The sequence below is a fragment of the Diadema antillarum genome, unplaced genomic scaffold, assembly GCF_040938485.1.
Source record: "Diadema antillarum isolate AM-2024a unplaced genomic scaffold, OU_Dant_1.0 seq00000112_RagTag, whole genome shotgun sequence".
Lineage (NCBI taxonomy): Eukaryota > Metazoa > Echinodermata > Echinoidea > Diadematoida > Diadematidae > Diadema > Diadema antillarum.
Genome location: NW_027271196.1, coordinates 1,198,390 through 1,213,099, shown reverse-complemented (window position 1 = coordinate 1,213,099; position 14,710 = coordinate 1,198,390). Strand labels below are relative to the sequence as shown.

The following is a 14,710-nucleotide window of genomic DNA, read 5'->3' as shown; positions in this document are numbered from 1 at the left end:
GTCATACTACAGTGAGAAAAGGCGAAAAAATTGCTTCATGATAAATAGGCTTGCTGAGCTTCACAGAGTACTGTCAACTAAGAGAATGTCTCGAATGTTTTCTGTCATTTTTTTTAAACTATAGACCTAATTACTTGTATGAATGAGGACACTGACCGTGGTGAGAAAAACAGCAATACTCGTATTTGGCTCTCAACATTGGAAATGCAGCCCCCCCCCCCCTTCCAAATCTGCATTGTCACAGGATAACTATATACAGAAATGGACACGATGACAAAACAGGGCCCCGCGATAGATACAACATTATTCAATTTAGTTCAATTCAATACAGTTTAATTCAATTTGATTCAATTCAGTTCAAGTCAATTCAAGTCAATTCAATTCGAATTAGTTTAATTTAATTCAATTCAACTTAATTCATATTCAATTCAACTTAATTCAAATTCAATTCAATTTAATTCAATTTAATTCAAAATTTATTTTCACTTGTCTTCAACAGAATATACTAGAAGAAATACGTTAGAAATACGTTTTATGACATGCATTTTCTCGAATGATACACATGTAGCAAAAAAAAAATGCTCATGTCTGTAGTCATTACAGGATGAGGCATAGTTTATACAAAAATATTTATACATTCTGTGAAGAAAAAAAAAATGTCTCAGGAGTGTCTAAGGAGTGTCATGAAGAAAGTCGAAAGTCTAGCCCGGATAGGTTAAGCAAATACTCACTAGCAGCGCCTCTGACAAGTAGTGATATTAAGGATTTGTCATTAAGATGCTGCGGAAGCGTATTTTGCGCCAAGGATGCCATTCATTACGATACCTGTCAGTGCAACAAAGACGCTATCTGATAATCCAGCAAGGACTGCTCAAGGTATCGTGATTAATCTTCATGACACTCCATAGACGTTCGTCATAGGAGATACACAACCATACATACACACATTAATCTCTCTCTCTCTCTGTCATATAAGTCTCTCTCTCTCTCTCTGCTATAATTGATGCATAAATATCCATAATAGATTAATATACTCTTGCCGCTAATGAATGCATTGTGACCAAATATCCGGACGTTAGCAAAGAATGAGAAAGAAGGAAAAGAGAGATGGAGAGATGTGAATTCGATTCAGAAAATTACAAAATTGGATTTTTTTCTAAAATTATCCCATTTCCCTCTATCAATAATACCTGCTCGTATACGTTTTGTCAAAAGGTATCCTCATGAGGCTGACGTGAAAAATACATTCAAAGATGAAGTCCCAGAAATCATTATTTTGTAATTTGGTGCTATTCTTTATTATGCTTCTAAGTTTGTAGCTAGTACTTAGATTGGCAAACACATTTTAGGAGCTTAAAGCTCCTTTCGATTTTGTTTTGTATTTTGTTTTCCGATTTTGTGCAAATGTAATATATTTAACTGGTTGAATACAATCTTTCTGCAATATAGAATGTTTGGTTAACCTCAAAGTTTTCACCTTGATGAGAATGAAATGACATATTTTCTTTTTGCAACAAATTTACCGAAGGATTTGAAGGGCTAAGGGAAAGGGAGTCTTCTCCAAAACATATCGTGTTTTCAGTGAATGCAGAATGCTAAGAAAGAGAAAGTGGAGCATTCGTATGAAGACGAATTCTTTCAAATTACGAAATTTTTAAAGTTCTCCTTTAAATGTCATGTACTCTGAAATGGAAACTCTAGAACAGTCCCTTAAATGATACATTAGTAGAGCAGAATATAACGAAAATTATATTATACATAGTGTCACATGCACAATACATATATAATGTGTGTGTATGTGTGTGTGTCTGTGTGTGTGTTTGATTGTGTCGTTTTTCACGCTAATCGTAAAATCGAAAAAAAATGGGGCCGATAACTCACAGAACCATTGCCGTTACTAGCTTTACAAAGCTAAAAAGCTGCTATGGCTGACAACTGTTGTGTGTAGTGCTGGATGTACCTTTCTTCCATTTCCACGCACTCTAACCACGAACGCGCTCAAATTGCCGGTATGAATACGCAAACGGTGCACATATTATCAGTCGCTCCCAGTCAGGAGTCAAACATCTCCTATTCAGCATGTTGAAGATAGAGCGTACAGGTGTGCACTGTAATGAAGCGTGACAAGGTGAAGTGCGACGATATTTACTCGTTACAGACGTGAAGGTTGTCGATACCAAGGAGAAGTGACGTGAGGTAGGCCTATATGAGTGATCATAACGATCTCCTCCTCCGACTTTTCCTTCCCTGCTTTTACTCCCTTAAGACCGAAAGTGCGTCGTCTGGCCCGTAGAGAATTATATTACCATTTTGCTATTAATGCATATACGCGGAAATATGAAACCTCGTTTGTTGTGGACTCAGCGCCACGCTCATGGAAATTTCTCGCAAGTGAGGTGTAAGCCGAACATACTACAATACTTGGTGCCAGGTTGTTTCCCTCGGTTTGCAATGATATCAAATGCCTCAGATATAAGAGTGTATCACACAGGAACAGTCATAGTCAGATGATAGTAGGAATAATGACGGTACTTAGCTTTATACATGCAGAGCTTAAGGAACAGGGGTTGTACTCCAACGGAAAGGGACAGTTTGGGCGCATTGATTTGTTACCTTAGACAGGGTTTCTCCTTTCATCAAAAAGATTGTCGCCATTGGAAGGTCCTGGATTGGAAACACGTCACAAACTTCTCTAGAGCTTTTCTAAATCAAAATCGGCCAAGCAATTATAGCAAAAGCAAGTGGGCCTACTTTCCCTGCATAATGTATAAAGATACATGCATACCTGACAGTTATTTCCCCCATTGATTTTTCCTCCTAACACAACAAAAATCGAATAATAAGGAATACACTCATATTGCCACCTTCTCCGAGTCGGACGGTGATCAATCATTACGAAAAAAGGACTTTTCAATGCGGACTATAGTTTTTGTTTTTAATAATACGAATAAGACAAGGGTGATCAAAATTATATATGTTGCGCAGTTCGATTGAATTTAATTCAGTTCGAAGTTTTATTTATTTTTGAAAAAACATAATACATATCACTTTCTTTAGTAACAGAGAATAAGGTAAGCAAAACAAGGTGAAGTGAAAAAGTATACACAATTAATGATTGTGGAACCAGGTTTATAGTAATCATACATTGTCATGAAAACTGTAGTGATCAATGTGAAGTAAACAATACGCAAAAATGCGAAAAATTGAAGGGCCCTCTGAAAAGACAAAGCTGGTAAAACCTGGGCCCTTCTGCAAAAGAACCTCGATAGGAAGCACAGAAAAATGCATGGACGCCCACTCAGATGACAGAGCAACAATAGAGACAAATACACACGAACGAACATGAAACGAGACTGGGACAGCAATAACACGACTAAAGGAGAATCTACACTGCAAAAAGTCCGGTGTTAAATAGTGAACACCGAGCTGGTGTTAAATTTTCGGTGCTCATTTATGGTGTTAAATCAACACCTCTGGGTGTCATTTCCAAATAGGAGAAAAGGCAAAATGAAACAAGACTAACATAACAGTTAGACAAAACAAAAAGAACAAGAACGTTCAACAGAGACAGCAAACTCGTCTGTGAGGCGTGAAAAAGACAAGGTACAGAATTATGAACTAAAGAGAAAAATGATAAAATACGTTCATTCTGTTATGTTTATATTCATACATGATATAATCATTTGAGTTGTAACATGACAGGAATTTAAAAAAAAAGCAATGTAGTTTCACTTCCTTTCAAATTCATTCAGTTGTGCTCTATTTCCGTCCAGCAAAAGATATTACAATTACAATGTATGCATTTATCATTGTTAACAATTGACAGGTTTATTGTAGTTCAATTCATTTGCGTTTTATTTCCATCAAACAAACGATAATACAAAAAAAAATGTAAATAACCTACATTTCATAAGTCATATTGTTCACAATTTGTAGGACATACAAATCATAAAGTGAATGTATACAAACTGTGTATGCTTTGCAATGGTGACAAAAAAAAAGTATATACTTTTGCTTTTTTAGAGAATACTAACTCGTGTTCTTGTGCTCGAGGTGTAGTAGCAGCATTGGTAAACGTATCTATATAATATATTATGTACTGTAGTAGCTGACGCAGCTAATTATTACAATCATATGCACATATCACATACCTAAAACGCTCAGTCCATAATTGCGTCGGTTGCTTCCGTGTCCCTCATGCAGTCGGTCACGCATGAGCAAACGGGTGACTAAAGACCGCCATTAAACCGGTGCGATCGTGCGCGAGCAAAGCCCTCTCGCGGCTTCCCGGGGGAACGGGGCGGCACTGCGGTCCGCCCGCTGGATGGCGGCGGTGAAATCACCTGGAAGATTGGACAACCTGCGATGAAAGCTCAAAGGAGTGGGGGAGGGGTGACTTTAGGGATCCACTTTGACATTTCAGTGGCTTGCGTTTGTTTATCTTATGAAGTGAATTAAAGACATTGCCATGTGTAGTCTCCTCATGAAGTGTTTTCAAACCTGGGTTTGTATGCCTATAATACCGACCTACACTGTAAAAACATCGGTGTTAGATTTAACACCAAGGGTGTTAAATCTAACACCGATCAAACTTCAATAGAGGACCACACCCACAGGTGTAGAAAATGCACTGTGATGGTGTTGAAAAGTGTTCACCTGACACTTCGTGGTGTTCCAGTAATTTGACACTGTACCTGGTGTTATTTTGACACTGTACTGGTGTTAATTAAAAAATGACACCACATGGTGTTGATTTGATATTTGTTGGTGTTAATATCAATGGTTTAACACCCGTCCAGCTTCAATAAGAGACCACACCAGCTGGTGTTACTTTGGTGTAAATTTATTTTCACATTTTTTCAAAAATCTAGTATTCTAATGTAAAATTCATGATCGTCTTGTTTAAATCAAAGATCAACAAGAAGTGCAGTTACTAAGAAACTCTTCAAAAAACAGTTTAAAATCTGGAAATGACACCCGGAGGTGTTGATTTAACACCATAAATGAGCACCGAAGATTTAAAACCAGCTCGGTGTTCACTATTTAACACTGGACTTTTTGCAGTGTATGCAACACGTACAAAATCGTCGAACACTGATTTCACATGCAGCGTTAAAGACCCGGTAGGGTGGGGTATATATTTCGTGAGAAGGCTGGCCTGGCTTGGACATGTTTTACGAGAATCCCCGTAAAGAATTTGGTTATAGCTCTTTCACTAATCTCTATGTAAGTGCTCACAAAGCTGAAAAATCTCACGGATATGACAATTACCGGTGAACTTACGCTTCGATGCACATAATTCGCTGATCTGTGCTAGGCCTATTCGTGTTTTTCAAATGAAGCCCGGTGGGCAACGAATGAGACTCGGACATCAGTGAAACGTATGATCACTCAGACATAACAGAAGTTGAGACTAGATCATGATTGCGTTCAACAAACAAACAAACAACCCCACAAAAAGAGGAAATTTTAAAATCTTATGTACAATATGTATGACAAATCGTGAGGAGATGACATCATCAATGCAGCATTTCCATATTCATATTGACTGTTCAAAAACTGTGTTGTAAAGATGAGCGAAAATCAATAATTTCAAAATTTGCTTTACTTTCAATCGATTTCGATCAAATTTCTATTGTTTTACGTAGAATTTTTAGTCTTTCCTACTGCTCTGGATTTCTTCTTGAAACAGGTTTTGCTATTCAAAATGGGTGTTTGTAAACTTGAGATGTTATGTACACGTAAGAGATTTAACATTTTCTCATTACGATTGGGAGCGGATAGTCTTCCTTCTAGGGCCCGTTGCACAAAAGTTACTGTTATGGTAACATTGCCATCCAATGGTAACTTCGATGGAATTCTTGATTTTGATTGGCTGTTGAGTATTGTTGCCATGGTAGTTACCATTGGATGGCAAAGTTACCATAATAGCAACTTTTATGCAACTGTACGGGCACCAGGTGGCAATGAAAGAACATGGTATTTTCGACTGTCTTTGAATGAATATAAGAGGGTTTTTTCGCTAAGAATGTGAGGAAGTATATTTTAGTGGAGGGCTCTGGTAAATTTGCTTGAAAGGCAACATTTACAGTCCGCATAATGGGCAATTCTTAGGGCTTGCAAAAGAATGATAAGACGCGTTATCATCTGAAGATTAGAAGACACTCCATCCATCCTCAAGTTAACCTTTAAAGGCATTTTTTACCATTTGCAGATGAAACAAAGACCCAGCTGTAGTGCTTCAAAATAGTTCTAAAATGCGAGTTTGGAATAGAAACAATCGATGTAAAAAGATTTAAAACATTATGAACAATGGTAAGTATCGATGAATATACAAAATATGAACAATATCTATAATAACATTGTTTCTAGAATAAACCGTCTACAGTCACGGTTTATTGAGAAAAATTGTGATTTTTCCTTACATTTTAGGCTTTATTGCAAAAATTGTATATCATAGGATGTTATGCGATACAACTAACGTGCACTTATGCATAGATAATGTGATAACTCGAACATTTTTAAAATCACTGCTCCCAATGGTAAACTAGAGAAGCACTGAGAGCGTAGACCTCCGCCAAGCAGCTAAACCCATCAATGATCTTGTTCTTCCATAGAGATCAGTGATTTTCATCTGTTTCCATTCACACGTATGCATGCTAAAAATCGCTCGAATTCCCAACATAGAAGCCTAATTTCGTTACGTCATCAATCCTCAACTGCGAGGCGCGCACTTCAATGCGCGTATGAAAACCTCAAAAATGCGCAGCTTGCTCCCAAGTTCATTGACCCTACCTGTCAAAATATCGAAAATCCTTCATAAAATCCATAAAAGTTTCCTAATCATTACCAAAATTTAATAATCTGTTCCTTGTGTCATTTTCAACCTTACCTGCAAAAATCATCTAAAGACATACGCAAATTTTGGAGTTATTTTGCACACGGACAAACAAACAAACGGTAGCGAAAACATAACCTCCTCCCTTTGCGGGGGTAACAATACTTTTAACCCTTTCGGTGCTAGGGACTTTTCACAGTGTGTACACAATGCTGTGGGGTTGTCTGAACCAATCAGCACTCAAAACACACAAACGGCTCCCGGACTACAATTTCACGAACCGAACAATCAGTTTACTGATATCCAGCAAAAATTGAGAAGATGAAAACTACTTGTGGGACTTTAAAGCCTTACATGTCTTCCCAGCACAGTGAGACAGATTACAGAGACTTATTTCACTTTAGACAATGAGTATAATTTTGATGACCCTACAACTTTCCTGTTTCACAATATCATGTACGCAAATATATTATTATTGTACTTTAGACATGAATTTGAAGAAGAAGAAGAAGAAGAAGATGAAGAAGAAGAAAAGGGGAAGAAGAAGAAGGAGGAGGAGGAGAAGAAGAAAAGAAATTAAATTCTTCGCATCGAACCGTTCTGGATTTCCAAGGATTGAGCCTGACAACTTCATACAGGGGAATGACATACAATCAATTGCTTAACTGTTGAAATAATATTTCATAACATACCATTTTGTACACACTGATTTAACACTTTTGGTGTCGTGATATCGCCACCATGAAAATGGTCGTCATTAAGTTATTGTGATGAATATCACCTACTTGCACAACAATCTCTAGCTTGAAGATTTCTTTTTTCCATTCTGCATCAAACCTTTACTCGTCTTTTTATTAGTCTCTTTGTTTGACTTCACTCTCAAAATTCAGCTTTGGCAACACAGAACGAAGTTTCCCTTTAAGACCAATCGGAATTATTAAAGGGATGATATAGGTTTTGGATGAGCTGGGGAGTCAGTTTTTGACTTTTTGCGAGATAATTAGAAGCCGCTTATATGAAATATAACAGAGCATACAACTCTAAGAGGAAATTAAAGTTTATTTTCTGAAAATAGTTTCAGAATGGCCGAGAGATCCGAAAAACAGATTTTCGTTAAAAAAGTATAATCATTTCGCCAAAAAAAAAAATCTGAGTCCCCATCTCAACCAAAACTATATACCATTCCTTTAGGCGGACTGACACGTTCGGTTCTGTCACCCTCTCCTTCGGCCTCCCTTTGCCTCTGACGATATACAAGGAATATCTTTAACTCTGTCGGTGCCATCATTTCAAAATACCATTACCAGTACAGGTCTCACCAGCTATCCGATGGTAACGATGGAGTTAAGGTTAAATGGTTGCGCGATGCTTGCCAGGGGAAACAAACGAGTTCTGAATTCACAAAATGCGGACGGGACTCCGGCTGCCACGAGAAGTGTGCCATCGATGGAGATACCTTCATTAATCACGCCTCGCTCTAGGGTGGATGTTCGAATGACAAGGGGGAGACAGAGCGAAAGAGGGAGGGGTGTGGAGAGGTGGATATATCTCACCGAGAAAAAAATGGAGGAAGAGTCTGCCAAATTTCGACGTTGGCTGCGTTGATAAGGTGTTTGTTTTTTTCGTACCGAGGAACACGGTTTTGAAACGTGGCTTTGAAATACGGTTTTGAAACACGACTTTGAAACACGGATATGAAACACGGTTTTGAAACATGGTTTGAAAGGGGAGCGTTATAACAGCTTAAATACCAATCGGGTTTTTTTTTCTAGCTCGCTCAGGCTGTGCCATATTGTGCATCTCTTTGTGTTTAGCTTGTCCTTTGGCAATTACATTGGTCAAACAGGGCCCGCGCAACTGTGACGACATATAAATCGTGCTTAAAATCACGTTTGCATTTTCCAGACTTTCAAAATTTTGTTACTAGCAAAACACGGTTTTGAATCGTATCTCAAAGCCATGTTTCGAAACTGGGTTTGTAATTACGACTACTAATATATAAACATAAAAAGACCCACTAAAAACAAAAACACGGCGTTTCAAAACCATATTTCTACCCAGAAAATTTCTATTTCTGTAAAGCCCAGAATATTTGATAATTCCAACTTTAGCTTTTCCCTGATTTCCTCCTTTCTTTGGCTTTAAAGTTTGGTTCTTCTGAATGCAAACGATATGCCAGTTTCATTTCAAATAGAAAATCTCTAAGTTGACAACACAAAATCAAGACAAAATAACGATTAAAAGGATCAATTTTGTTGTCATCATGACAATATTCTAAACCAAATTAAATCCGTTCAGATTCCGATTTAAAGGCCTTCTTTCGAAGAATATAATTTGGAGAGGTAAAGAAATTGCCAAATCTACTATTATAGATCAATACTGCCGAGAGAATAGCCAAATGAGACTCTTTCTCTATCTCTCTCTCTCTCTCTCTCTCATTACATCCATTTCACACCATTTGGACTGTGATTTTGATTCAAATTTCAATTTCAATACAAGAATATACATTGAAAACCATTGGCCCTTTTTTGATCATGATATGAGACTACTATGTGGCCTACTCATTATACACCTTAACATTCACCAAATAGAATTAGACCACTGTCATACTTCGCACAAAACTAAATGTTATGGCATTGGCAATTGAGGCAATGAGGCACCATAAAAAAAGACAAGGAAAAAGGAAAGGAGTCTTTCCTTATCATAATGACATCACTAGATTAAATAAAATGTGGTGAAGATGTTCTTATCGTAATTTCATTTGAAAGATTCCAGTGATCTGTGTTAACAGTGGCAAAACACCAAAATTCATGAGTGCACATACATGCGCGATAAGGAGGCACGTACCATTCGTGTTGAGATAAAAAAAAATCGCAGGGAACATTTGCCGTCTTTTTATTTAAGCTTGACATTAGCTATTCCTCTTTCTGGTGACTCTTCCGTTTCATCTATGGGGAACAGAACTTGACAGTTGGATGGATTTAGCTATTTCTTTGTTACGTGCTGAAAGTACACACCTTGCCAAGGCTGTGAATATCTCCTTGCATTGAACGATCAGCTTCCGTCTGGCAAAAGGCCACGTTACGTTTTTGCAATGTATCTAATATCTGTTATCTATCTAGTGTATCTTTTGTCTCAAGTTCTCAGTCAGCAAAAATTTACATAATTATTCCCGGGATGGTCTGTGCGATGGAGATGCAGAGATAGCAACGAGCAGAGAGAAGCTTGATGAGATTTTCTTTGGTCTGTGTGTGTGTGTGTGTGTGTGTGTGTGTGTGTGTGAGTATGTGTGTTGGGGGAAGGGGTATACTTAACTCTATCAGTTACAGGAACTTTGAACAGAATGTTGATGCTAAGAAGTTTTTTATGCCAGTCGTCACTCAAAGCACACAAAGGATGTTTTTCCTCCTGGACATTATTCCCAATAACGTTCTTTCAGGATCATAAGCACATCCATTTCCCTTCGGTAGCTGAAGTTAATCATACTTTCCTTTGTTAACAATCTGATACAGTCTGTATATCGTGTCTTTGAACATCTAACAGTTTCCTTGTATGTTAATTGACGTGTCCGGCATACGAGCGCCGTGAAGCAATCTTTCTTTCTGATAACCTTACCGCGAGCACTCGATCTTGAGACATCTACATAACGACAACCGCGGTGACGTAACACACTCCTCAGTGCATTGTGCGCGTTATGAAAGTAATCATAGCAGGCACGGTTTTCGAGGGTCCTTCAACCAAGCAGCTTCAGACAGGCGAAGATGTTTTGTCAGATAACTGTTGATTTGATGCCACATTCGAAAGTGGATTACCATATCAGCAAACTCGTTTGGGTCGTGCTGCAAGAAGCATGGCATGAAATAAAAAGGATCCTTTTCGGCGGGGGACCTAGAGAATGATTACCATCACAGTAGCTGAGATGAGAAAACGGTTTCCGAGGATGTCGCGCAGCGTTGTCATGGCAATCGCCCGACACTCCCGCGATGCTCGCCCAGAGGGGAAGAGAGGCACATTATAGTGTCATCTCAAACCCTCCTATTGATGGATATGTGCCTTCCACAGACCCGATCGAGAGTGTGAACACTGATGGATTGGCGGTAGAGGGGAAATAAAGGAGGGGGAGGGGAGGGGGTTCTGAATGGCTTTAGAAACCTGTTGTATGGCCTGCTGTTCCGATAGAAATCAAATTTGCACAGCGAAAAGAGCAGCGTTTCCAAATTTTGAGAGCTTGTTGGAGCTAGAGTGTCCTCTTACAAGCCTTGGACGTGTTAAAGATAAACCTCGTCATACAGACGTAAGACGCTGACACCATGACACTGAAGAGAATTAACCGTATGTAGAATGAAACGAAAAAGAAAAAAAAAAAAGACCTGCAATGGGCAAATAGTTTGAATGTCTGCGAGGAAATGTTGTTACAAAAAAGTATCATCCACTAGGAAGAGGTAAGAGATGTAGAATGCATAGGAAGGCAGGAAGCAGCCATTATTATTTGAGGCAAAGCATCCACAGACGATTTTTAGGGGAAAAAAAGGTTTCAGGTCTTTCGGGAAGATGTCAAAGTCTTATCTAAATGATTAATTCATTGTGTAAATTAAACGCCTTTAGCCATCAAAGTCATTAGACAGCAACAACCTACGGAGGGCCATAGAAGGTTTCATCATCGAAACTCATTCACCCAGAACGCACACCCACGCACCTTTGTCTAAAGAGAAGTGACGTAACATATCTTAAGTGTCTACAAATCAAGTTACTGCTCATGAAAGCCAAGACGAATGATATAGTAGGGAGAAAGGATAAAATGTCATTAATTCTGTTATATTTTTCTTGATCTTGCAGGGAAATCGGTCACCTCCCGCACCGATCACTCAAATTCGGGTCCGAATGACCAACGGCAAAAAAGGCAAGGGGAAAATCGCCACCCGCCATCAGGGCTCACCAGTCAGGGCACACCCGAATCCGACCATCGGCAAGCTCCGGCGGGGAGAGAGAGGAGAGGGAGAGACGTCCTTCACCACTGATCCTGGCGCCGGGAAAAGCCGAACGCGCGATGCCCTCATCGAGATCGGTGCGTGCTCCAGTGAGGTGGCACTGGGAAAGGACATTACCGCCACGACCAGAGACGACTCCTTTACCTCGGAGACCGAACTCCTCGGCACGGAGCGGAAGAGAAAGAAGCACGGTGAAAGCGAGTATGACAATCCGGTAATGAATGTCAAAGATCCTGAAGGCGAGCACCGAGGAACGCGACGCCTTAGCACGGACACCGAGACCCAGTTCACATCGGACACCAGTTGGAACAACTCCCCTCTCCACTTCACTAGCGGCCGAACTGGTAGGAGAGCGTCATCACCGGAACAGACCTCGTTGCCAAGCAATGTTGGAGACATGAGGGACAGCGTCAGGGACGGTTCGCAAGAATCAGGGAGCACCGCCGTGGATGCCAATCGCCGCAAGAAACTCATGCGCATGCACGGCCGAAGAAACAGCGGCAACAATTCCAGAGACTCAGGGTATGCAGGTGGGAGTTTTATGTCTCAGGATAGCGCAAGAAATCTCCTCGCCTACAAAGACGAGGCACTCAGGAGAGAGCGGTTCAAAGACTCCGATGTTCGAGACGCTACACCGGTCATTCTCGAAATGGAAAATGAAACCGTTCCACTTGTTGCACTCCAGAAAAGCGAATCTTTCGACATGCACCCTCATACAAAGTATGACCCATACCTGCGAAGTCATATCAAACACATGCCGAGAGCACCACGTAACGATAGTGAACAATATTACACTCGGGCGGTCACGCGAGTGATGAGTATGCCGCCCGAGAGACAGTCATATTTGCAGAGTCCGGGTCTCCAGGGTAGCAAGATCAGCAACAGATTCAACGGGTATCCATACATGTTTGACAATTATCCTTACTGCTACGACGACTTTCGCCTATATCCACCGAGGCACCAGACACAGTCGTCGCAACACCCCGCCTTTCATCGGACGGCCGACCCCATTTACCGTCTACCATCACCTCAGCAGTACTTACCGAGCTTCTTCCCCTCCCCTTCTTCCTACGCGATTCCTGCGCGTATCGATGATCGCGCACGATTCGTAAAACGAAAAACCGCTTCCACCCAGACCCCGACTGACCCCAGCACAACGGACAGTTCAGCTTCGAGTCCGCCTACATCACCATCCATCATCAGATGGCGAAGGGACGGGCGTTCCTATGTCCTCTTACCCAGGGAAGACCTGGATTTGGACTACATCGGACCAGTCTACCTGGCAGAGTCCATGAGCGAGAGCGACGAAAGCTTGAAAGCGGAAGCGCGGCGTGCGCAATGCCCGACTGGCGATATATGCTCTCAAGAGAGCGTCTGTGCAGGAACGTTGGATGATGATGTTGAATCGGCCGACGACAAGGACTCCACGGGTTCGCAAATATCTTCTGGGACGGGTAATGACGAAAAAGGTTCTGAAGAAGACGCACTCTTGTTGAACCCACCTTTCAATGACATGCAGTGCGATACCAGACTATAAAATCGTGTGAAAAAACACACCAGCTAATAGGTTCATCAATCGTCGATACATTTCCTTGAAATTATCACCAGTGGTAACTCTAACTGCAGCTAGTGCAAACAGACTTGTTTCACAATACTATTGAAGTCTTTATCTATCCTTTCGGTATGATATGCACATTGATTATAATACTTTGATGATCATACTTTGATAAAATTAATGTACTAGATATTGTCGATGAATGCCATTACAATATTACAACACAATGGTTTAATTGAAGTGATATTGATGATGTGTATGCATTTTTCCTTTGAAATTTGATTATTGACTAAATTTCTTTCTCTACTCCGGCTTAACCTTTCCTTGCACAAACTTATAAAGTCAATTATGTAAATCACATGAGAAAGTGAGGACAGAATTATGGTTTGGAAGATAAGAAGCAGGTTCACTTCTTGGATATTACAGCCATACCTAGTTAATTTTGTTTTATAGTGTCACTATGAGAGAGAGAGAAAGAGAGAGAGAGAGAGAGAGAGAACACATTCACCAAGCTGTGTGTATGAGAAGTTCTGCATACCTTGATATCCATGCAATATATGTTGTAATGCCTTATACACCACAGTTTACTTGCCTTTTCGTATGTGTGTTACAAAAAAAAAGTGACTCTAGTAATATTTGTATTAATTATTTGTATGTTTGTCTGGTGCTCTCAAGTACTGAATATACTGTGACTCCTGTTCCCTGTGTGCTTTCTCTGTGTATCGCGTGTATAACTTTGATATATAATTGCACACCATCTGTAACACGAAGAATTTCTTTTGATTTTTTAAAATCTTATGGAATCTATTGTTCAGTTTCTATGGCGGATTCTTGGTGAGTCATAATATCATTTAAAAAATGCCCACGCGACGCCCCGACTATTATGTTTGTTATCATGATAAGGGGTCCTATAATACGACTTTTTTGTGAATTGGTTTTGAGCTGGGATAAAACACACTATCCAAGCCTCCGACCACCACGTTCCCTGATAAAGCTGCATACAAAATTTATGAATACGGAGCGAGTATAAGGTTTGGCATAACTACATCGCCGTCCGAGTTTCAATATCTACGTGTTTGAAATTAGAAAAAAAAAACAACAACCTCGGAGCTTATTAATTTCTTTTAGCTTTATTAATCTGATAATATTATTACATATCTGTTCTCTTGTAGATGTCTAGGTGCATCTAAACTTATCTTTGATCTTCGTATTTTTCCCGATATTCTATCGAAAACTACAACCTTGCTTAACGAAACTACCAGATGAATTTTATACATTTGCATCTTTACATCTATAGATTTGGTTATATGTTATAATCATTACGTGCAC

General features: G+C 39.8%; 1 protein-coding gene across 1 annotated transcript in view; it reads left to right on the top strand.

The window, feature by feature from the left end:
• The window catches only part of LOC139727033 (uncharacterized), a 45,454-nt gene extending 32,091 nt beyond the window's left edge, over window positions 1-13,363 (top strand). The window contains exon 4 of the mRNA XM_071638013.1: window positions 11,675-13,363. Coding sequence (XP_071494114.1) covers window positions 11,675-13,363 — 1,689 coding nt within the window. The remainder of the gene's footprint in view (window positions 1-11,674) is intronic.
• Window positions 13,364-14,710: the final 1,347 nt, after the last annotated feature.